Consider the following 24,229-nt stretch of genomic DNA (forward strand, 5'->3'; position numbering starts at 1 on the left):
ACCTGCGTAGGTTGTTTTCAGTCGAACTTGCTGACGTTTCGCCAATTATCCTGTTGCCTTCTTCAGACCTCACTCTTTCAGTTAAGGTCTGAAGAAGCCAACAAGATGATTGGAGAAACGTCAGCAAGTTCGACTCGGGAAAACAAACTACGCAGGTGTAATCCACAAGATTTGTAAATAGTAAATCTAAATCGCGTCAATTAATGTTTGCAGGCCTCACGATACCCCGTCCAGAATACCCCTGATATGGCGTCCGCCGGATAGTGGTTGCGAGCCAAACTCGTTACCCCCTCCTGCTCCTCCAGTGCCTAGCTTCGTGGTGTTCTTCCTCTTCTGTTCGTACGTGTGCCTGGGCGCGGTGTGCTTCGCGAGCTCTTCCGGCTGGACATTTCTCGACGCGACTTACTTTTGTTTCGTGGCCCTGTCGACGATCGGAGTTGGGGACAGGCCGCCCCACAACCAAAACGGCGGCGATTTTCAGGACCAGCTACAGATGTTCGCCAGCTGCGTGTATATCTTCGTCGGGCTAGTAATAGTGGCGATGTGTTTCAGTCTGCTGCAAGAAGAAGTGACCGTGAAATGCAGACAGTTAGCTCATGTCATGGGCGTCGGCGGCAGGCAGTGACTGCATTTTATTTTTAATGACTTTAATAAAATTACTGTTTTTATTGAAAGCGTGTTTTAGTCGGAACAATAAGCTTACGTTCTTTAAAACTAATCGAAACGACGTATTGATAATAAAAAAGAAACTTATTCCGTGGGTTGGTAACAAATACTTCCCAAATTAACCTCAGAATATAATGCGGTCAGAAGATGCATTGTTGGCTACTTATACAAAAGAGGAAGACTATCGACGTCCGACCGAACGTCAAATTTTGAAAAGTTAGGTTACGTGTGATGTGTTCCACGTCAAAAACCACCAACAGCGATGAAAAAACCGTTTACGTAGAAGCGCGTCAAGTCACACAGCCCTGCTGTAATGTTGTGATATAGTTTTAAAAGTATTTAGGCAATGGACAAGAACGTTAGGTTAAATTTGTTGAACGAAGATGAGACGGTTTCAGCGCGCGAGTGGCGAAAAGCGCTCCGGTCTCACCCAACTTACCGGATCGTTAACAAAACTATAAGGGGCCAGACACAGTTTATAAGCGTCGTAGGTTTTACTGGATTGTGCGTCCTAATCGTATTGTATATGTATCCAAGAAGAGGCTCTTTTGGTTTACGCAGCCCTGCGATTAGCACATATAACTACACGTATCCGTTAACTAGGCCTATTAGGACGAGCAGTTTGCATAGTTTTCGTATAGGCATTATTGCGGATTTGGATACAAATTCGAAAAGTGATCAGGAAAAAAACCAGTGGCACTCGTTCTTAAAGACGGGCTATCTCAGTTATAACCCTGCCAATCACGCTGTTGTCGTTACTTGGGATAGATCCGATGTTAGGCAATTGAAAAACAGCTACGCCCTTAAAGGGCGAGGTATGGAGCTGTCTGAGCTTGTGGTGTTTGACGGAAGACTTCTGACCTTCGACGATCGCACGGGTATTATATTTGAGATTGTTAACGAAGTACAAATGATTCCGTGGGTCTTGTTAACCGACGGTAACGGAAAGTAAGTCACCGCCGTCTACTTTAATTTTTTTTTGGAAAACCTCATGTTTCAGGTCGGCAAAAGGATTCAAATCTGAATGGGCAACTGTTAAAAACGAACTTTTATATATAGGATCAATGGGTAAAGAGTGGACTACGGCTAGCGGGGAGTTTGAAAGCCACGATCCGCAGTATATTAAAATTGTTACCACCCAAGGACAGGCGAGTACAGTTCTCAAAAATTGTAAAACATTAACATGGATGATTATTATTAAATAGGTTACCCATGTGAATTGGGTAAAAGAATACAATCGGTTACGTGAATCCCTTGGGATTTACTGGCCAGGTTACATGATCCACGAGAGCGGCGTTTGGTCTGACGTCCACAAGCGTTGGTTCTTCTTGCCTCGTAGGTGCAGCAAAGAGCAATACAACGAGTCTTTGGACGAAAGGCGCGGTTGCAACGTCCTCTTGTCGGCAGACACTAACATGTATGACGTAAAAGTCGTGCAACTGGTCAACTCTGTCAACACGCGAGGATTCTCAAGCTTCAAGTTCGTTCCCACGTCGAACGATTATGTGATAGTGGCGCTCAAAACCGAAGAAGTCAATGGCACAACCGCAACATACATAACGGCTTTTACCATTGACGGCGAAATACTCCTGGACGACTCGTATATTTCCGACTTGAAATACGAAGGGATCGAATTTATTTAGCATTCCGCTCAAGAAAGTTATTGTATATATGGTTCCATTGTTTTTGTAAATAAATTTGTAAATTGATCGTTTCGCCGAGTAAGTAATTTATTGCGAAAATATAAAGCAATGCTCCGAATTGGCGTCTTATTTCAAGGAATTTTATTCTTTCCCTAAAACAAAAAATAATTTCCACAAAAGCCCCAGGATTGGAGACAATCGCTTAACCCCATTTAGCGATGACTATTATTGGTTCATAATTTTGCTGCAAACTGTTTTACAATTATAATTTTGTTATTCCATAAACATAGTTCACACCACAGAACGGTTAACACTGAATACAGATAACTCATAGGCCAGGAGATCAAAGCTGTTTTCATAAAGATCCTTAAATTATTAAAATCATCAATCTTCTATAGAAATGAAAATTTACATTTCTTTTTTTACATTGACCTGCCGTTAAAAATGGTTTCAACTGCTTCTCTGTTCAAAGCAGTTTCAAAATAAATTATTGGTAGTTGTGAGTTCCGGCGCGTCACCAACAGATGGCGCCGTCGAGCGTTTGTTTCAAAAATCAAAATCCAGGACTTTCGAAATTCAAACGAAAAGAACACCAAAAGAAAAGACACATGTTAAAATTGACCAAAACTATAAATAAAACGAGCGTCTCATTTTTGACACGTGCTCATTGGGGCATCGTTTCGAGCGAAAAGAATAGTGGAAAATCAATATGTGTACGGCACTTTCGTCGCGTGACACTGACGGCGAACGTGCCTTCAAAACAGAACCTATTTTCCGTTTCCTTCAAGCTTTCCGTTTATCTTTCGTCTTCAGCCGAAACTTTCTTCCATAAATGTGCCGATAAAACTGAACAAAATGACGACTTCGTCAAAATCCGATGAACCGCACTGGCTGCTTGCCCGGAAAGGCATAAATTTGTTACTGAACAACAACCACGCTGAGGCCGAAGCTTTATTCCTAAAGTACCCTGACAGTTTGACCATGTTTGCTGGGTACTCGTTCGCCACTTTTATGGTAAACGCCTCCGAGTCTGACGTAGCAGCTCGTAAAACCGCATTCCGCAGGACGCCCTGATGAGTTTCGAGGACGACAAACTCAACAAAGCCCTCCGCACACTCAACGAACTGGAAAGGAGGTGCTCGAACCGAAACGGTTGGCTCAAAACCTTTTCCCATAGAGTATTCGGCACCGAAAACTCGCAATCGGTTATCGACCAGCTCGAGGGTCAAACAATCCAAGCAGACTCGCAGGTGTGTATCGCCATACTGACTTTCTTGCAGGAAGACCTGTCGGGGTACTTCAAGGGCGGCTGGGCGCTGCGCAAAGCGTGGAAAGTGTACCAGAAAACGTATAAGGAACTGATAAAACTTCATAGAGAGAGGATAGGAGAGCTGCAACTGCCAGGTTGGTTACTTTTATATTTAAAATCTTAGATGCGATTGAGGTTTTTTAGAGCCGGCGCCGACTCCTTCGAGTCCGACGGTACCCGGCGAGCAGCCATCGCCAGAGATGCTCAACGGGTATTCCCCGTCCTTTCATAAACCCTCCTTGTCCCATTCACAGTCTCAAACGTTTGCCAAGAACGCAGACTCGCGCAGGAACCAATCCAAAAGACCGAGCACGTTATCGTTAAAAAAATCAACTTCTATAAACCATCCGTTAAGTACCGAGCAGGATTCCGGGCCGTTTCGACTCGGCGCATTCACCATTTCCGCCTTCGCTAAGCCTTTGAACCAACTCTTCGAAGGAAAACGCTCGCCGTAAGATTCGCTTAGGTGTCGTGTTGGCATATCTGACGAAACGTCGCACTTTTTCAGCGTCGACGATTTGCAAATCGACGACGACACTATAGTGAGACTGTTGAGAGCCGTCTCTTTCGGGTATGGGCTGTTCCAGTTGGGTATCTCGCTGCTACCGCCCACTCTCGTCAAACTCGTGAGCTTCTTCGGTTTCTCGGCCAGCAGAGATAACGGAGTCGCGTGTTTGACTTACGCGAGACTTGGGGCCGACATGAGGGCGCCACTGGCGAGGTAAGAGGGAGTATGCATCGAACTTGTATAGGGCAAGTATGGTCGTTCGTTTTTCTGCGCTTTTTGTGTGGGTTGGCTTGTAAATTAGACGTTCCGTCATTATCTGCTGAGAAAGAGTACTATCGAAGGGCAAGGGATAATGAGCCGGGTGATGGGGCTTAGCCTAAGGCTTGTCCTGTGATAATTGGTAAAAAATTTGTCTTTTCAGCTTATCTTTGTTGTGGTACCATACCATAGTGAGACCGTTCTACGCTATAGACGGCACAAATATCCAAACGGGGGTGGACATATCCTCGGAAGTCCTGAGGGAATCCCGGGAAGAGTTTGCCAGCTCCTCTCTCTTTTTGTTCTTCAGAGGCCGAGTGTGCAGGTTAAATGTGAGTATTATGACCGAGTGGATTTTCATTTATTGACTCACGGCACGAAACCATCAATTGCGGTCCCAAAAATTTTATACTATCCTGAACACTTTTAGGGCAAGATATCTGTAGTCTGCGCCTTTAGCTCCTACTTTGCCGTATATACTCTGTACTATATCAAATTGTAAGGCGTTTACGTCCATCAATAAAATTGTTTAAAGTCGCACTAGAGGATTTAACTTTGTGGTCATTTTTTGAATATCTGTGTTTTTATATAGTGCTACAAAGACTTGTATTTCGGGACGACAAACCTAACCTTTATAGAGAAAATAGTAATTGACATGTTATGTTATGATGGAGGTACAGAATAAATATGTTACAGTCTGACATCACGGAGGCGTTAAAGTGTTTCAAGCGGGCCAATGAGCGAGCGACTCAGCGCGAAATCAAAATTTTGGCGATGCACGAAGTTGGCTGGTGTCATCTGATTCGCTTGGACTACCGCAACGCTGAAGAAGTGTTTTTGTATTTGAGATGCGCTAGCAGATGGTCGAGGGGGTTCTACGCTTACCTGGCCGTCATCTGCCTAGGTATTTCTCACATGCCAAAATAATATTATATCTAAAGGAGGCCACACAAGCCATTTTTAAAATGTATATAAACCACCCGCAGTGATATAGTTTTTAAATCGAATGCCCTATATTTCGCATATTTCAATTCCTTTAAGAAATATTTTTATGACGAAATGTTTTTGAATTTTAATGCATCGTTGCTAACTTATTGTGACCAAATAGAAAATATTTAAAAATGTCTTTGTATCAGATAGAAATTTAGAAACTGTCAGAATTTTCAATCATGCCGACTTGATAATGAATAGAAGCAAAGCTAGATAAGTAATATTTTGTTTTTATAAAAATATATTTACTTATCTGGTTTTTTCCTTGCTGTGAGCTTATTTTTTAACAGATTTTGAAAATTTTGGTGTCAAAATGTTGCAAGAGAAGTACCGATTTTAAAAAGTTTTTGTTTTCACTAGGGTGCTACTTGAAAAAAATAGGTTATCCTAAAAAACTAATAGTTCATTACATTAAACGCTATTTGCAATTAGACGAGTAAATAAAAGTTTCATATACAATTTTCCCCATAATCAGGTGACCCGGTAAATAGTATTTATGAAGGTCACAACCTCCTAGACACAATTTTCAAAAATTAAATAAAAATTAGAAAAAAAAACAAAAAAAGAGAAAAACCGTCCTGTCGTAGGTAGAATGATCTCCTGAATCCAAAAATGCCATTTAAAATTCGAAAGTTACTGTTGACTACATATTGTCATTGGACATTCGGCCTACATTAACTCCTCTAAATTTCAAATCGCCATCTGAAGCCGTTAAAAGTGTTCCCAGTTTCTTGCGTCCCTCGGTATATTGTTAATTTTTAATAAACAAACAGAAACAATAATTTCAACACACAATATTGATTTTGAATTTTTCTTCGTATTATTCATTTTTGACTGAAAAAAAAAAAACGAACTATCTTTGTTGGTACTTTAGATTGAATTTGTTCTGAGTTTAGAATTTAATGAAAGTAGATCAAATTGCGTAGAATTTTTCGCTATTAACGTTTAAAATAAAAAATGTGGTATTTACTCACGTTCATTTTTTACTTATATTATAGAACTCCAAAAATTGTTATCAAAAATATACAATGAATGAATTAATTTTAAGGCCAAGAAATTTAGGGACAATAGGCGAAGAGGACGTAAATTTTTTTTGTTGCTATGTGTTTTTTTTAAGTTTCAATTTTCGATTTTCGAAAATTAAATAAAAATAAAAAAAAAAACAAAAAATAAGAGAAAACCGTCCTATCCTATTCCGTTCAAACCGGAAGTACAACCGTTGACCATGTGTTTTCAAAAAAATTAGCATTCAGCCTATATTAACCCTTCCAAATTTTAAATCGCTATCTCAAGCCGTTTAAAAGTTATAGAGAGTTCACACTTCCCATAAGTGGATAAAATTAGTGCAACCGTTAGTGTCCGTTTATGCGAGCTACCCGAAATACGAGGTTAGCGCCAAAATTTCCCGGCCTGACATAGATGCAGCTCCAGTATCACGATAAAACTTTGTCTTTTAAATATATATCTTAGTAGGCTGTGAAAAAAAATTGAAGTGTTGCGTCAAATAGTTTTTTAAACAAGCCGTGTCCGAAAAAATGTCGCACATAACGCAAATTGGGTATAGAGCAGTCATAAAGTTTTTGACAAAAGAAGGGTTAGCACCTAAAATTATCAGAGAAAGGCTGGATGGTGGGTATGGCCAAAGTTCTCCTTCATATTATGTAGTGAAAGAATGGGCAAAACGTTTTCGAATGGGGCAGGAGTCCCTTGAAGATGATTCAAGAACTGATCGACCAGTGGAGGTCATAGCGGAAGACATTGTTGCGATTGTGGAAGAGTATTGAGTGATCGACGTTTAAAGGTCAACGAAATCTCAGAAATTACTAAGCTTTCTGATACAAGTGTTCGTCGAATCATGCATGATTTTTTAGGTATGCATATGCAAGATGGGTTCTTAAAAACCTTTCAGCTATTCAAAAACAACGCCATGTCGGGTGTACGCGGTCTTTTTTGGAACTCTGTGGGTCGGAACCGAAGCCTGTGATAGAAACTATTGTGACGGAAGATGAAACAATGGTTCTCTATTATGACCCTCTATCGAAAGAATCATGGAGTGGCGTTGTAAGGGTGAAGCACCTCCAAGAAAATTCAGAGTCTGCCAGTCAACAAAGAAGGTCATGGCCACGATCTTTTGGGATTGTGAAGGAATTATTTTGATAGATTTTAAAGAAACTAATACCACTGTCAATATTACGCAACATTATTACATAAATTGCGAGACTGCATACATGTAAAATGTCGAGAAAAACTGACCAGAGGCGTGCGTCTTTTGCACGATAATGCACCTGTCCATACTGCTGGTGTTGCACAAGCTGCCATTTTAGAGTGTGGGTTCCAACAGATAGATCATCCTCCCTGTAGTCCAGATATGGCCCCCAGCGACTATTTGTTTGGAGATTTGAAAAAGGACTTACGTGGACGGCGGTTTAACGACGAAGTTGAGTTAAAAGAGGCTGTTTTAGCTCATTTTGCAGACAAACCAGAGGAATATTTTTTTTAAAGGGATTGAGTTGTTAATAAAGATATATAGTAAGTGTATTGTAGTTAAAGGGGATTATATTGAAAAATAATAAAAAATTGTTACTCTATTTTGTTTCTTTCATATTCAGGCCGGGAAATTTTGGCGCTGCCCTCGTAAGCGCGAATGAAAGACGCCACACCGCCACAAACATTCATTTACTTCACGTTTTTGCTCTTTACAAACTCCTCGCCCGTTTTGATATCTTTCTGCAGCTCCTCGACCGCCCCGCAGAACAGTTTCTTCTCCTCGTCGTTTATCGTACCGAGTCCTAGATTTTTCTCCACGCCGTTTTTCCCCAACAGCAGCGGCGTCGCCAAATATTTCAACCCCGGATAAATGTCGCTAGCCACGTAGCAACTCTCCACTATGTTCGTCTCTCCCTTCATGGCGCGCAACACGCAATACGTCAACCGGGATGCTGCGTACGCAGTCGACAACGTTGCCGAACCTTTCCCCTCTTTCGCCTTGACTACTTGTGTTCCGGCCTCTTGGACTCTCTTCGTCAAACTAGCTAGTTTTTTATTCGTGAGGCACAGCTTTGGATTGCTTCTCGACCACAGGGGGATGATGGTGGGACCTGAATGTCCTCCCACGACAGGCACGTAAGCGTTTTTGGGGTCAGTGTTGGTAGCTTCGCCGAGGAACACGTTGGCGCGTACGGAATCCAAGGTCGAACAGCCGAGGATCTTCCTCGGATCTAGTTTGCCAGCTTTTTGTAGCACTTCGCATACGACCGGCACCACAGAGTTCACCGGGTTGGTGATGATGATGGCGATGGCCCCCGGATTGGTTTTGGCCATCACGACGGCGAAATCGTAAACTACCTTGTTAATCAACGGAGATTTGTTACTAAAGTACCATCGAAGGGTAGCGCGTAGTTATGCAGGATGGCAGCTTGATTATTTTATGTGAAACGTCCTATAAAGTGTGTCCGATATTTCGATGGGACAGTATGGAGATTTAGGAAGCCGCGAAATGATTCCAGGCTGAGAAATTCGATAAAATATAAAATACGGCAAACATACATAAAAAGAGTTTTTTCATTTCTTTTCGCGGCACTCCATGGATTTTAAAATTTTTGGCCACCATATTGATCATTTTGATTATTCGATAAAGAATACAAATGCTTTTAAATGATGTATTACAAAAGCAAAATTTGTTTTTTTAATAATGCGACAAGATTGCTGTCCATATACATTGAGAAAAAGCCATACTTGAGAGATAGAGACTCTGCATATGCTGATAATACAGGAACTTCACGTCCATTTAATTCCATTTAATATGCGCCTGCGCGAGATTTTCTCGTTAAATGTTCGGGGAAACGAGTTAAATGGCGCAGAGTGCAGCTTAGTGTGACAAATCTAGAGGCATGCGCGAAAAATCATTCGCTGTTTTATGGAAGGCGATAAATTTCCACCCACTAACCTGTACACCGTGTGCCAAATAAGACGATCCACTATACCCTGTATAAACCCATAGGAGGTACGGAAAAAAGTTTCTTGCACTCTCCTGGAGATTTAAAATATTATAATTTTGTTAATACGAGGTGTACCAAAAGTCCCCCAGCCCCGACATAATCTTAGTTATTTTAAATGGAATACCCTGTATATTTCGACATTTTTTGACTCCTTGGTTAAAATACTTAAGAAATTTATATTCGATTTTTGCATAGTTTAGGCAGAAATTGAGGTTATATTTTGCTTGCCCCATATATAAGGTTGTTCGGAAAGTCATTTCGTTTTTTCCCGTCAGAGGACTTAATTACGTTTCTTGAGAGCTGATATTGCAAGGCTTGTGTGTGAAAAAGTTCTATTAATTCTACGCAGTAGTTTTTGGTTGGTGCCCTTTTAAATATGGAGAGCAATAAGCACCCTTTTCGTCATATTTTACTTCTTTACTTCAGAAAAGGTAAAAATGCTGTCCAAGCGAGAAAAAAATTGACGGATGTGTATGGAGAAGGCGTGTTAACAGTACGCCAGTGCCAGAACTGGTTTGCAAAATTTCGATCCGGCAATTTTGATGTCGAAGATGCACCACGGTCTGGAAGGCCGGTCGAAGCTGACAAAGATGCGATAAAGGCATTAGTTGATGCATATCGGCGAATAACCACACGAGAGATCGGTGAGAGATTAAATTTGTCGAATTCGACTGTTTATGGCCATTTGAAAGGCATGGGCTTAACCTCGAAGCTCGATGTGTGGGTGCCCCATGTCCTTACGGAGCGAAATTTGTGTCGTCGCGTTGACGTGTGTGATTCGCTCCTCAAACGTCAAGAAAATGATCCATTTTTGAAGCGGATTATTACTGGGGACGAAAATGGGTTGTATACAACAATGTTAAACGCAAGAGGTCATGGAGCAGAAAAGATGAACCGGCTCAAAGCGTGTCAAAAGCCAACATTCACCAAAAAAAGGTGATGCTCTCCGTTTGGTGGGATGTCAAAGGAATCGTTTTTTTTGAGCTTTTGCCGGACAATACAACGATTAATTCAGAAGTCTATTGTCATCAACTGGACAAATTGAATGATTCACTTAAAGAGAAGAGGCCCGAATTAATCAACAGGAAGGGTGTAGTGTTCCACCAGGATAATGCGAGACCTCACACAAGTTTGGTCACTCGCCAAAAACTTTTACAGCTTGAATGGGACGTACTGCAACATCCACCATATTCTCCAGATCTGGCGCCTTCCGACTACTATTTGTTCCGGTCCCTGCAAAATTTTTTGGATGGCAAAACCTTTACCTCAAATGAAGATGTCAAAAACCACCTGAACCAGTTTTTTGCCAGCAAGGACCAAAACTTTTATGAGAGGGGAATTATGTTACTGCCAGAAAGATGGCAAAAGGTGTTGTACCAGAACGGCCAATATATAATTTAATAAAATATTTATTCATTATACGAAAACTGTCTTTCATGTTCCCCAAAAAAAACGAAACGACTTGCCGAACAACCCAATAAAATTGTGTTGTGTCGCTACTGATCCATAATGTTGACTATATTTAAATTAAGCTTACTTTTTGAGATATTCGAGGTTTAAGTGTCCATTAATACGTGCAAATTTTGAAAAAATCGACTCTACACTACACACTTTAACAGATTTAATAAAACTTCAGAATTCATATTTAAAGCAACATTCAATAGCTTGATTGAAAATACCTAATAACAAAGATAAATAATTAAAGTTTATGGGTTAACTAAAATACTATAACTTATTTAAAATACAAATAAAATATATACTAACAAAAAACTTAACAACTATGAATTTTTTAAATAGAAATATGAAAAAAAAAATAGAAATAAAAAAAACAAAACAGAAACAAACAGAAATGTCAGACTTTAGTTTATACCTTAAGCGTAAGGAAAAAGATTGTGATGTCCATATTTTGTGATGCAACTATATTTTTAAATATTTTGATATTTCTTTGTTGTTTTGATGCCAGATGAAACGAGCATCTTAAGAGCAACAGTTTTAACTAAACTTTATGGACCGAATTAATAAACCCCTTTTAGTTAACTTTTTTTTTATAGATTTATCCATTCAAATTTGTTACCTGGGTTAGTTAGCTTATATACTTTAATTTTAAACTTTACTTATTTTTGTTATTAGATATTTTCAATCAAGGTAAATAATTAATAATTTTGTTTGACATTTTTTACGTTATTCACCGTTCAATTTTGAATAAACAATAAACTTTTGTTTTCCAAATGTTTGTTGAGAATGATTATGGGCGACTATACAAAAATCATTTAAAAACATTTTTATCCTCTCTCCCATAACGAAAATATTCAGTATGGAGCCTAGAAGAAAATTTAAAAGTCTATGGTGCATCTCGAAAGCAAGTGAAAAAATTCTTTTTCCCTTGCATCACGTTTTTCTTAAGAAAGTGTTCAAACCATGTACTAATCCTAAGATCATGTTGTGCTTTACACATAAAAATAGAAAATCTAACCTGTTATATTTTACGTTTCTAAATGAAAAACATATCCGTCCAATCTTACTCATTTGTGGGACATCCTATATACATGAAAATAAATTTAAGTTAGTTTCGGTTAGTTCTGGGACACCCTGTATGTTTAACTACGGACTACCATTCTCGTAGCGGTACGACGGGTATCCTTGTAGCATTTTTGATAGGAAAATTACATTTTTTCGATATCGACTTTCTTACCTGGGCGTTGGTCGTGAATAAGTCGGATCTGGACATGCCCGGCTTCCTGGGTACCCCCGCGGGTACCACCACCACGTCCGCCCCGCATATCGCTTCCGAATGGTCCGTGCCGGTAAAGAATACCATTTTGCAACTGGTCTCCACGTGGGATAAGTCCGCCGTGACCCCCGGGACGTCGACCAAGTCGTGTAGCCTCAGTTCTGAGATCGCAGGGTTGAGTTTCAGCAGGAGCGAGAGCGGTTGTCCGACTCCTCCTGCCGCTCCGATCACCGTAACCGTAAACCCGTCCTTGGCGCATTCCGAGGAATACCTCCTGGCGATTTTCGGCGCTAACACTCTGAGCAATTTCGCGGAAATCATTTCGAACCGGGAATTTTCAGTTTGACGGCTGACGTCGGCTGGTGCGGCACTTGGTTACTTTGTACCATGGTATACCTCATTAGTAATTACCACGACACAAAAATGCACAGGCGTGAGCAGTAAGATGACATTTTTGTTAGGTTAGTTTTTATTTTATAGCAAAAAATTGTGTCTCATTAAAGTAAAATGGGGAAGCAATTTGAGAAGTTTCAAAACATGTGGACATGGCAGATTAATGGCAAACATTTTTATTAATTAAAAATCAAGTAATCCCAATGTGCTATTTCAAGATGACAAAATTATATACAAATGAGTAGTAGTAGAGTAGTAGAAATGAGAAGAAGCAATCGAAGATAATTTTTTCAAACAGATGTTTTACAGATTTCAGGTGGGAAACTTAAAAAAAAAACAAGTTTTAATTGAAAAATCTTACAACGTTCTCTACGCCCATTATCCCTAAATTTCTTGATGTATTAATTAATCCTATACTTTGCATAATTTTTTTCTTTCTTGTGAATTTTTGATAACAATTTTTGGGGTCCCGTAAAGGTAATTTAATTAAAAAATGCCCGTTAGTAGATACCACATTTTTTATTTTAAAATTAGATCTACCTTCACTAAATTCTTAATTCAACCTAAAGTATCAACAATGATCGTTCCTTTGTTTTTTTTTAGTCAAAAATTAATACGAACACGATTACGTTTTGGCAAATTAGGCAAGAAAAAATCAAAATCAATATTGTGTGTTAAAATTTTTGTTTGTAAAGCCTTTGCAATTATTAAAAATTAATATATATGCATTATTATGGAGGCTATTTGAAAAAAAATGTTTTTAAATAAAGTTTAACGCTTTGCAGAACGTTATTTGAAAATGAAAGATAAGATAATCATTAGTAATTAAATATCACAGCAAATCGAAAGATCGCAATTTTACATAAATATCAATCGGAATCGAAAACTAATATTATATTTAGAAATTTGCATTATGCCTGTACTAGATTCTAGACAAAATATCTCAAGATCTAGTAATAACTGCCAAAGATTATATTTTAAAGGAGTATGATATAACAAAGTTACTGCGTTGATATTATTTGTTCATGAAATTCTTATTTCGCATAGGATACAGTGCCTTTAACATCAATCCAAGAAGTAATATTTAACGAATCAACCTTTGATTGTTAACAAGAGGGTACCACAGGGTAGTATTTTAGGTTCACCTCTGTTTTTTTCATCCACATTATTACAGTTTAGTGATTATCATATTTATGACACTCAACCGTATCTTTCTTTTCTGAGCAGGCAACAGTATTAATTCTGATTTGAACAGATTTTACAATATTGTCACTGAAAACATGCTTGCACTTAATCCTGATAAATCCGCATCGATGATATTTGGAAATGACAATCAAATTGATAATACTAAATGCAAGGATGATGCTTCAAAATAAATAAAAAACAATATAAATGCACTGATGTGTTGAGCAACGTCAGTAGCTGGTTTAACAGTAATAGTTAGTTTTTAAATCCCGATAAGACAATGTTTTTAAGATTCTACCATCTTCAGAAAATATGTTCTACTCTCATGATTCTCCAGTAGCTCAGTCTCAAAATCTTAACTATAAGCATCACTACAAGTTCCTGATTTCTCGATTGAACTCGCATATGCGCACTGTACTGAAGGAGCGATACGCAATAATACCACGAGCTTGGTCTATACAATTGACAGAAGTGTTTTTAGCAAAGAAAAGAGTGATCGTTGCATTGACGGGATACCGAGTTCTCATTCTAGAAGAAATTTATTTAATCAATACGGTATCCTCACCTTACAAACTTTGTTTACATTTGAGTTCTGTATATGTGTGTTTAAAAATAAAAATAATAACTTTTTTTTAAAGAATGATATAGATTTTTTTAACATCAGACAGCAATATAAAATTCATATACGTTTTGCCAAATATAAAAAAAATTTAAGATCACGCGGTACGCTGGGGCTGCGGGTCTTTAATCGCCTTCCTGATGAGACAACTCTTTGACAACTTTTAAAATAAGATTAAAGCAATATCCATTTGACCATTTTATACAAATGTTTAAAAAAATCTATGTGTGGAAACGTATTACTGTTATTATTATTACAACATAAAATTCTCTATAGAGAACCCTTTTTCTAGCAGTTCCAAAAGATTTATTCTATATTCTCGGCTAAAATTTAGCCGGTACGTTACAAGCAGGTTAAAAATTCCATACAGTAATCAAAAATTAATTTATGAAAGTCGTCAGTGTCTCTCACATTGTAACAGCTTATTCGTGCCTTGTCTTGATAATATAGATAAGTGTCGTATTCAAAAAGTCAAAAGCTCTTGTGTTAGACTGGTATATGGAGTTGAAAATAGAACTCATATTTCACCATATCCGCACAACAAAATTCGATTTCGGACGGACAGCCAAAATTTGACTCTCCGTAGACGGCTTCTGCTTGCTGTGAAAACAGTATCTGAAAAAGTCCTTTTCATAATAAATTGTAAATATGATTAATCAACATGTCTGTCTCCTTAATAGACTTTAGACAAATAAATTTAAAATTTGCCTTTAGGATAAGCAAAATCCATGTTAGCCAGATTTCGGTTTCGTTTCCACCTAATTACTTAGATAATCCCTCGTCCTTAAATTCCTTCCACTTACACTCCAATGGTCGCTTGTTCCCCTGCATGTTAATTTAAAGTTAAATTTCTTTCTTGCTACTAAATTTTACTTTGATATTTTTTTAGTAAATAACTCTTTGAATTGGGTGATTAGTAAAATAATTAAAATGTGGTGTATACTACTACGTAAGAGAAAGTAGTTAGAAAACTTAATCTGGTTGAGAAAAAGGGATGGGACTTTTAGCAATACATTCTACACACTCAAAGAGTTTGAAACTGTTATGAAGATCGATAAAAAGAAAGTTTTTTGATTTTTGAATTGATTTTTTTAATTATTATGCTATTTTGTTCGTTCATGTGATTTTTAACTTTTCACTTTTGTAGCTAGATTTTAGACCTTTTTTTGTATTATACCGTTTTCTATCCTAGATTTTGGTGATGCAGTTACTTGTTGGTATCCGTATATTAACAAAAATAATATTGTATATCTAAATGAGGTCGATCTTATATTTTTTTAGTTAATTGATGGCAATAAACATATTTAGTATTGAGCATCCTTTGACGTTTAGACTGTGATTTTGTTGTTGGCTATATCATCAGAAGGGCTTTGTGCATCTATCAGTGCTAGGATTAAGTTTTCAAGGCTTATAATTAAATAGGTGCGAGCGATGACCACGACCGTTACGGCCACTTCGACCAATTGAAATCGTGCATTCTGGGCAGCAGAGGCGCCCAACTGGACGTGTTTCTGCGCAGACGGCTGGCGTGCTGCCCGCGGGACGCGCAGTCCGCTCGCAAGCTCAAAGGGGTCTACTGGAAATTGCTCGTCTTCGAGATGTTGTACTTGTGGAACGCGATGGCCAGCTGCGGCGCTCGCGGGATCGATCAAATCCTCGAAGGTGGATCTGGTGGTGACGTCGCTTCCTACCTAACAACGCTGTTACAGATTGTAACAGCGTGGAAGGCCCCGAGGACGAGCCGATGAAAGGTTTGACGAATTTCGTCAGAGGGATGTGCTTTTGTATCGGGAAGAGTGAGGAAGAAGCAGCGGCGTGCTTCAGGAAGTGCCTGGACGAGAGGAAACACGAGGAGATGAGCGCCGAAGACGCTCACATCTCGGCTTTCGCTCAGTTCGAGTTGGGGTATTTGCTCGTTCAAAAAGAAAGGGTAAGGAAAGCATCGGCTCCTTTCTTCTTGGGCGTCTTCCATATTTTATTAAATTAAAAATAGTTGTTTATCCATTTTAATTAAAACGACTTTTTTCGATTTTGTCGCCCTTTCTCGCCTAAATTGGTGTATAATTTAGAACTAATAATATTATTCAGATACAGAGGATGATCTTAAAATCAGTGGAAAATTACTTCAATCAACACTTGAGCTGGTTTAAAGAGATGTCACACGGTGAATGAAGAGAAAACAGCTTTTATGCCATTTTCGTGCATATACAAACATTAAACAATGAACAACATTCAATAAAGTCGACAGTGTAAATATAAAAGTTGTAGGGTCTGTCTTGAATTTGCAGTTCCCGCCAAGTTAAACAAACGAACTTTTGGAAAAAAAGAAAAAACTATACATATTCTTAACTATAACATAATATGTGTTTTCCACTATATGTCTCTCACATTTGAAATACAATCAAGAAAATATCAAAAACAAAAGAAAACCTAACTTCGAAATAGAATTATTTGAGACTGCTATAAAAATTGGAATCAATTTTTGAATAAAAAAACTCGACATAAAGTTAGAAATGAGAAAAAAGTTATGAAAACAAAGCAAAAATTCGCAGACTTTTGTTTCATTTCGGTTACAGACCAAAGACGAGGGCAAATCGCTGCTTCAGCAGGTCAGCAGGTACAGCAACTACGATTTCGAAGCGAGGTTGACCGTGAGGATACATTCCACATTGAGATATTTATAAAGAGCTTCAAAAGTCCGACAATATTATAGCGATTTACTTCTCACGCATGCGGGGTGTAAAAAGTTGTCCGGCCCTGTATTTTAGGGCCGACGAGTCCGTGTTAGGGTTTTTGGTATCTAGTATGAGCTGTCATGTAAGTTGTAGAGGGGAGCTTTGGACGTCAAATTTTATAACACAGTGATTAGGTAAACAGATATTTGTAATTGCAGATAGAAGCATTTTTCACGAAACATATATTTTTTTAGAAGTACCGAAAAAATTCAAAATTCAATTTCTATTTTAGACGCCTTCTTCATTTTTGAGTTATTTGAAAAAGTTGAAATACGCCACTGTGAAAAACTATTATCGTAGTATTAATTACCACAATAATACAGAAGCAAAATGAAAATTTCGATCCAAAGTTCAATAATAATAGTATTGGTAATAGATACACAGATTTTAAGCGAGAGCTAGTCAGTTTGATAGTGCAACGTTTAGTAATATATTCTGTTAAAGGAATATATATTGTATGTGGCAATAAGTACATGGAAAAGGTAGACGGTACCTATTTCAAATAAAAGATACGATTCAATCGTCCCATCTCTAGTCTGTGTCGAGAACTTACTTTCAGGTGTTCCTTCCAGTCTCGCATGGAAGGCTTTGAAAGGGCGGTGTTGCCAAAACAATGTTTTAATACCAATTTCCCATTTTTTGTTAGTTTTATTTTTCATTTGGACAGTTTGAATTTGCTTGTTAATTTGATGTTATTGGTGAATAATATCTTCAATCCCAACTTAGTGACGAACGCCAAGATGGTCGATTTCTGGTAAAAAATTGTTCTTCTTAAAACACTAATAACAAGGAATGTGATCAACGCTGTTACACTAAACCCAAAAAGATATTTGAACGGCGATTCTACTGTAAGAAAGCTGACAGTATCCCCCCTGTTGCAACGTTTTTCTTTAAATGGTACATTTTTTATCGTATTATGTTTGTTTACTAAAAAAACACCCCGCATCATCTTGCATTCACTTTTGTCGCAAAATTTTTCCGTCCACGAAAAGAAAAACCCGAAGTTATTTTTACTATTTAATACCCGAACAATATAATTACTAAGAATAAATTTATTGTTAAAAGTCAATGTAAACTTTACAAAAATAAATAAGCTACGCAACAATTAAGTCCGTTTTTACGCAAAACTACGGTCTACCGCTTTCCAATCTCCCGTGGACCCTAAACCTGGAACAGAAATTCGCGAACTCCTGCAGGACGACGGAGAAACAACTACGAGACTCACCTATACACGCAAGTGAAGTCCGGATTGCCGTGGTTGCTCAGTATTCTGAGCTCGATGTATTCGAAGATTTTTACTGCGGAACGCGGAAGGTCAAACGTCTGGACCAGCGGGCCATCCGTATCGTAAACAAACTGACCTAGGAGCTGACCCCGATCACCGGGAGCCTTCAAACCCTATAAAAATTGTTATCAACAATAAATTTTTTCAAATCGCCGCACACTTCCTTGCTTAGTGGTGGAGATTTAAATCCCGTTTTGGATTTAAAAATCCAAAATATAAAAGAAAATGATAGATTTTTGATAATTCTTATTGGCTCATTATTTTATCATCTTAGTTCATTTCAAAAATGTGTTATAATAGTAATAAAGATAAATTACAAGTGTGCCTCAAAATATTGTTTATCAATCTACAAAAAGGGCTTATTTTTAAAAAAGAACACAAATTAATGATGGTTTTAAAATATGGTAGTTTAATTTAATTTAATTTTTTGATACCTATGACTGAAAAAAATACCTTCTCTTTTTTAATGGCCCTTGTTACTTTCGAAAAATCGAATAGAAAGTATCTACGCTCGTATAAAAATTTTATATCTCGGTAACGGTAGGTCCTATGGGATCGCCATTGTTACAGAAATGATCAGCGTCGAAAAAAAAATATTTTGTTTGTCTGTTTGTCCATTCCCTGTTCTCGTCTTTTGGTTTTTCCTGAATAACTTTCGAACCATTGGAGCTACAAAATTGAAATTTGCCTCCACGAGATACATAAGCCTCTAAGAAATGGTTTCGGTCCGACGCCGGCATCCATTTTTTTTGTGATTTTCGCCTGTTTTTTGAACATTACTATGATACAGGGTCTACAAAAAAAACCATTTTTCAAAAACCGTTTACAAGACCGAACAAATTTTTGAACCAGGAGATGCAGAGGATACGGCTCTATTAACTTTTATTCTTGACAATTTTTCAAAAATATACAGGGTACGCCGCAAATTCAAAAAAAGTGAAAAATGAGTCTCCCTATTATTCAAAATTGGCAATAATTTAAAATGTGTATTTTAAATGTCAGTTTCTTTTACATGGCGGTATAGACAGTTAAAACTTTTGTATTTAAGAGTTTTAAGTATTGTACAGGCTGTTCGCGATATTCCGTGCAATATTAAAAAACGTAATAAGTGTACCAAATTTGCAGCTACCGCCTTCAGACTTGGTAGAGAATTAGAAGTCCGGACCCGTATTTAGACTCTTTAAATTGGGAGCAATAAAATAACCCGAAGTATTTCTTTCAAATTTTTGATTTTTTTTTATTTTGGCTTCCAGAAAAACATCTTTTCCTCCATTCATCTGATAGGAAAAATTTTACAACCGTAATACGTGGAAGATTCGGCGCTATAACTTTTGATTCACGCATTTTTTCGATTATATACAAGGTGTTTTAGTTATGGACGAAAATCTGAGAGACCCTGAAAATTGTTCTATAAAATAAAATAGCTATTCCGTTCAAATAGTGTTATTCCCGATTTCAAGTTCTACCATTTTTGTATTAAGATTTTCGTCTGTCTATGCTGCTCGAGATATTTGGAAAAATCCATTTGAAAATCGCAATATCTCACACTCAATCTAGACGTCATTTACTATTACGGTGTACTGTATGGTTTTAGAAAAGAGGTATTTTCTCGAAAACTATTTATCCTATTGAAAAAATTCAGATACCGGGAAACGTGGGAGATCCAGGGATATAACTTTTACTTGCGGCATTTTTTGGATTATGTGCAGGGTGTGTCGATTATTTGTAAAGAAAACAAAGAGATTTTGAAAATTGCTGTTTTCGTGGGTAAATCATTAGCCCTAAATGAAAAACTATAAAGCATGGGATAATTTGGTTTAAACAGTGTCGAGAGAGGGTTGTAAGTTTCGTCTATTAGACAGGGTGCGCCAGATATTTGAAAAACTATAATAATTATTTATAAAAATAGTTTGCCGTAACTTTGAAGTTCACCGAGATGTGAAAGACACTTCATTCGGGGTGCATGCACAATAAAATTATATTGATTTTGCGAAAGTTCCATAGTGGTCCGCACGATGGAAAAACAAGGCGTTCTTCTAAAATAAGAAACTACGAAGCTGCTTCTTTTGGAAATAAAAAGCTGCGTCGCGCTACTCAGAGACGATTTTTCGAAAGCAATGTTGTTCGTTATATTTTTTTTAAATGTTACGAAAAGGATCGTAAGTTGGTTCAGAATGCTTGACTGAAATTTCGGTGTACCATGTGTGCAAATTACAATAACAATAAAGACAAATTATGAAAGTTCCTCAAAATGTTATCCATCGTTCTAGAAGAAAGTCTCCTCCTTTAAAACGAACAGAAAATAACTCTAGTTAAACATAAAGTACGAATGCATTACTAATTTTTTAAATGCTGATACTCTAGCATAAAACACCCGGTAGACCAAGGCTGATTATTTTTTAAAAGTCAAATTAAACTACAACATCTCATTTCAACCATATAAGCACAGACCACGTATAACGTAAGACATTTGACTTGGACGCATGCGTTAGACTATACGGAAAAGGCCGCAGCGTCATACCCAAACTGCGAAATCTTTAGGGGCGGTACTAGAGTCACCCGACGGCGATATGGTCTTGGATATGTGCTCCATGCTGACGGCGTCCACTCTGACGCTGCCCAGGAGTTTGATAATTGCGCCGCCACTGGATCCCTTCAGCGCCCAGCATTCTCCGGGTGACGATCCGGTCTTGAATCAACCAGTTCAAAATTAGTAGGTGTAGTTTGAAATTAAAATGAAAGAAATAGTTTTTATAATATAACATAAATGGGAACCCACCACATGATAAACATTGTATCGCTAGAAGGGTGGGAGAGCTTTTGCCAGTTTTTTAGATTGTGGGCAGTAAAACAAATCTATTACAGCGAGTCTCTGTCAGTAACGATCTAAGTTTTTTCTTAATTATTTATAAGATTGCTAACGTCGAAAGCAATACCTGTTAATTGTAAAGAAAGACGTAGTTACGAAAGTAGCGACGTGAGTGTGAAGCATCCTTAAGGACACGAGGTCGAGTTTAAGTATAACATGGTTGCGACTGGTGATTGCGATACTAAAGGTCGCAGTGTCATCGGCCAAGATGTCGAATACACATTCATATGTTTGCGAATATGTACCTGGATCATGGACCTTGGTCCGTGAACGCCCTCGCACAACGATATGCCCAGCAGCGAGTTTTTGGGTTGCCCGTAATTTTCCGTACCGGCCGTTACTTGCACGATGCTCCCACCTGTAGGCATTTTAAGCAAATAATCGTTCCCTATATATAACAGGGGAATATAGATTGCACAATCATTAAATCGCATTGGGTGGCCATTCTTACGCACAAACTTAAAATCGTTACCATAACCTCTCTTTTTTTGATTTGGATAGAAAGTAGTTTTGGTTAGTTTGGAAGAAAATAATAAGTTTCCGGATTTTTGTGACGCAAACGGGGGTTCCAAGCGTTCTTTATGAGTTCTTTGGCCGAAGAAAGTGGCTACCACGAAAAACTAACAGAAATACTGGGTGCATACGATATTTGAGGACATTCATATATGCCGCTGTAATTTACGGAGAACAATTTTTTTGTTTTTTTTTTCGTAGAGTCATGCAGTTATCTTCGCTATATGCGCGAAACTCACCGATTTAGAAATCTCCAATTTTCTGAACTGCGCCCGATAAGTGCAAGAGATCGTTCACGAAATCCCTTCAAATTCCACCAGGACCATTGCGATAGACCCTAAAGTGTCCGTCGAGTTGTCCACGAAGACCTCCACTATAAGTCCTACATTATGAGCAGAGGACAGTTTGTGGCGGCATAAACCCGGAATCGAAGACAAGACACAAGACTGGATGGCCGAAAATTTTTATGACCACATCACCCCAAACTTATGGCCACCTAGCTCTCCGGATCTTAATCGCCTTGATTATTACGTATGGGATGCAGTTGAGAGAGAGAGAGACCAATAAACATCCCCATAACAGTATTTCATCGCTGAAGGATGACAATCGCAATGATCAACATGAAGAAAGAGCATTTGATTCGGGCATACATGCGCGGATTGAGTCTGGGGATTTTATTGAATAATTCTATAGTCTAAGAGTCAATTAACGTTATGATATGAATATGAATAAATAAATTTTAATATCAATTTGTCCTCAAATGTCGTACGCACCCCGTAAATTAAAAATATGAACAGTGAAGAAATAAAACACCACTTGTGTCTTGTCTTTTCTTTTAATACTTTTGATCTTTTTTTTTTAAATTCCGTTGAAAACTTCTAACCACACTTTTCACGACGACAGTGGTTGGGTCGTGCTTGCGTATTAAAATGGCCGCGGTTATTGCGTCTGTTAAATGAAACGGTAGCCTTACCTGCCGACTCGAGAGCAAAATCGGTTTTTCCGGTTTTGTCGGAGTAGAGTTTCTCGATTTCGCGCTGTACGAGAAGCTGCGTGCTCGTCCTCAGGTTTTCTGGGGCGCGAAACGTCGAGTTAATACAGTGTGTTTCAATATTTCGCTCGAAATCTTTAACAGCTGGTTCTACCATTAACGTGGCACACAAATTAAGTTTAAGTTTATTATTTTTTTTTAATGGTTTAGTCCCGTCTGCTAAAGTTTGCCGTTCAAATTTTGAAACAGCCCGTATGTAGGTAACCCTTCACGAACACTACCTTGCGTTTCGGCGATTTTGTGAACTTTATATAGAATATCCATCCGTGCGTCGAGCAGTTCCTTAACGCTTATTTTTAAGTTTTCTACGTCGTTACTGAGATGCGTTACTTGGTACCTTACGTGGTTCACGTACCACCCCAACACTACTAAAATGGTTCACGAACAAGCAACGTTTTAGCAGATTGCCCCGACCCGTCCCGCACCTACGACTAAAGCCCATCCCATTACCCTGGTGACCGTTTCTCGTCGTCTTTCGCTTCTCTGATCGCAAATTACCCTGTCTGCGATACCGATTCGTACCCTCGCAAACATATCGAGTGTTTCGATGTCCAACCGTGCCGGTGAGGTGTCGTCGCTGGCAACACTCGAGGAAAACACAGAGCTTCCTTCTAATTCATCAAACACCCGCGAGTTTGATGGAGTGCGCAGCAGTTTTGCTAAAACCGGGACGCGTTATAACGAAGGGTTAAGTTCAAGTTTTGACAGCGAACCTGATAACCGGGTGTTATATCGGTGGCATGCGGCTGGCCAGTAGCTATCTGCAAGAACACACGTTGACGTTTAGATCGTAAAGAATGTTGGGAGCTACAGCACCTATATCCTTGAGCTTATTGGCAGGGTTCGTTTTTGAATAAACCATACTGTCACACTGACAGTTAGATATACTATACCTAAGTTTTTTTATAGTCCAGTATATGCATACTTAATTATACTCTGTTTCCGAGCAGGGTAGCAGGGTGCAAATAATCGAAGGGCCAGTGTGGGGTTAAATTTATTTTTTCTTTTTCGATAAGTGTAGGTCAGCGCATAATTTTTGTATACTCACTATCAATATAGTCATAATCTGTTACATTATAGTGGATTCGAATAGATGAAATAGGAAGAATCGTTACTGACCAAAAACTAAATTTCAAATTACTGTGGGCAAACCTTAACATCCTAATCAAAAATTTATTGGAAAGTCGTTAAATGTTTGAGCGCAATCCAACTAACCAAAACTAACCAAAATCAAACTAAGCAAAACATTGGGCTATTCCGCTTAAAAACTATAGTTCTAACGTTAATCACTTATGGTATATGCGGTATATGCGTATGCATCTCCAAGTTGAGTATAACAGTTATTAATTGTTTATAAAGCAAACTGGATTAATTTTTCATGTAGGCTAAGATGGAACTTAAATATTTATAATATAAGTCTGCATATACCACTAAATTAAACGTCCTGTATAATATAGCAGCGCAAATATATTATCT

At 38.2% G+C, this 24,229-nt stretch overlaps 5 protein-coding genes across 7 annotated transcripts in view; 3 read left to right on the plus strand and 2 right to left on the minus strand.

Moving 5' to 3' along the window:
• Positions 1–634, plus strand: part of LOC132699284 (uncharacterized) — a 137,041-nt gene extending 136,407 nt beyond the window's left edge. For both annotated transcript variants that reach the window (XM_060665916.1, XM_060665915.1), the window contains one exon: positions 214–634. In XM_060665916.1, coding sequence (XP_060521899.1) covers positions 214–625 — 412 coding nt within the window. In that variant the 3' untranslated portion in view covers positions 626–634. The remainder of the gene's footprint in view (positions 1–213) is intronic.
• Positions 635–875: 241 nt separating this feature from the next.
• LOC132699285 (soluble calcium-activated nucleotidase 1) lies at positions 876–2,610 on the plus strand. The gene is made up of 3 exons (XM_060665917.1): positions 876–1,614; positions 1,667–1,814; positions 1,872–2,610. Exons 1-3 carry the CDS (start codon positions 1,013–1,015, stop codon positions 2,307–2,309), a joined length of 1,188 nt encoding a protein of 395 aa, XP_060521900.1. The 5' UTR covers positions 876–1,012; the 3' UTR covers positions 2,310–2,610.
• Positions 2,611–3,034: 424 nt separating this feature from the next.
• On the plus strand, positions 3,035–18,228 carry LOC132699212 (tetratricopeptide repeat protein 39C-like). 2 transcript variants are annotated; one of them, XM_060665803.1, is made up of 10 exons: positions 3,035–3,323; positions 3,374–3,559; positions 3,614–3,713; positions 3,763–4,069; positions 4,127–4,339; positions 4,548–4,716; positions 5,081–5,288; positions 15,723–15,962; positions 16,010–16,230; positions 16,877–18,228. In XM_060665803.1, exons 1-10 carry the CDS (start codon positions 3,165–3,167, stop codon positions 16,982–16,984), a joined length of 1,911 nt encoding a protein of 636 aa, XP_060521786.1. In that variant the 5' UTR covers positions 3,035–3,164; the 3' UTR covers positions 16,985–18,228. The 2 variants fall into 2 exon arrangements, with proteins under 2 accessions (XP_060521786.1, XP_060521785.1); XM_060665802.1 differs by having other exon boundaries at positions 3,374–3,713.
• On the minus strand, positions 8,040–12,487 carry LOC132699213 (malate dehydrogenase, mitochondrial-like). The gene is made up of 2 exons (XM_060665804.1): positions 12,065–12,487; positions 8,040–8,719 (listed from the first exon to the last, which is right to left on the minus strand). Exons 1-2 carry the CDS (start codon positions 12,422–12,424, stop codon positions 8,051–8,053), a joined length of 1,029 nt encoding a protein of 342 aa, XP_060521787.1. The 5' UTR covers positions 12,425–12,487; the 3' UTR covers positions 8,040–8,050.
• On the minus strand, positions 18,065–23,615 carry LOC132700091 (SUN domain-containing protein 2-like). Its single transcript, XM_060667212.1, has 9 exons — positions 23,570–23,615; positions 23,467–23,514; positions 23,179–23,412; positions 22,975–23,121; positions 22,676–22,774; positions 21,435–21,547; positions 20,842–21,009; positions 18,261–18,433; positions 18,065–18,202 (listed from the first exon to the last, which is right to left on the minus strand). Exons 1-9 carry the CDS (start codon positions 23,613–23,615, stop codon positions 18,163–18,165), a joined length of 1,068 nt encoding a protein of 355 aa, XP_060523195.1. The 3' UTR covers positions 18,065–18,162.
• Between the last annotated feature and the right edge of the window lie 614 nt (positions 23,616–24,229).

Source organism: Cylas formicarius, unplaced genomic scaffold (genome assembly GCF_029955315.1).
Source record: "Cylas formicarius isolate icCylForm1 unplaced genomic scaffold, icCylForm1.1 PGA_scaffold_3__17_contigs__length_32017465, whole genome shotgun sequence".
Lineage (NCBI taxonomy): Eukaryota > Metazoa > Arthropoda > Insecta > Coleoptera > Brentidae > Cylas > Cylas formicarius.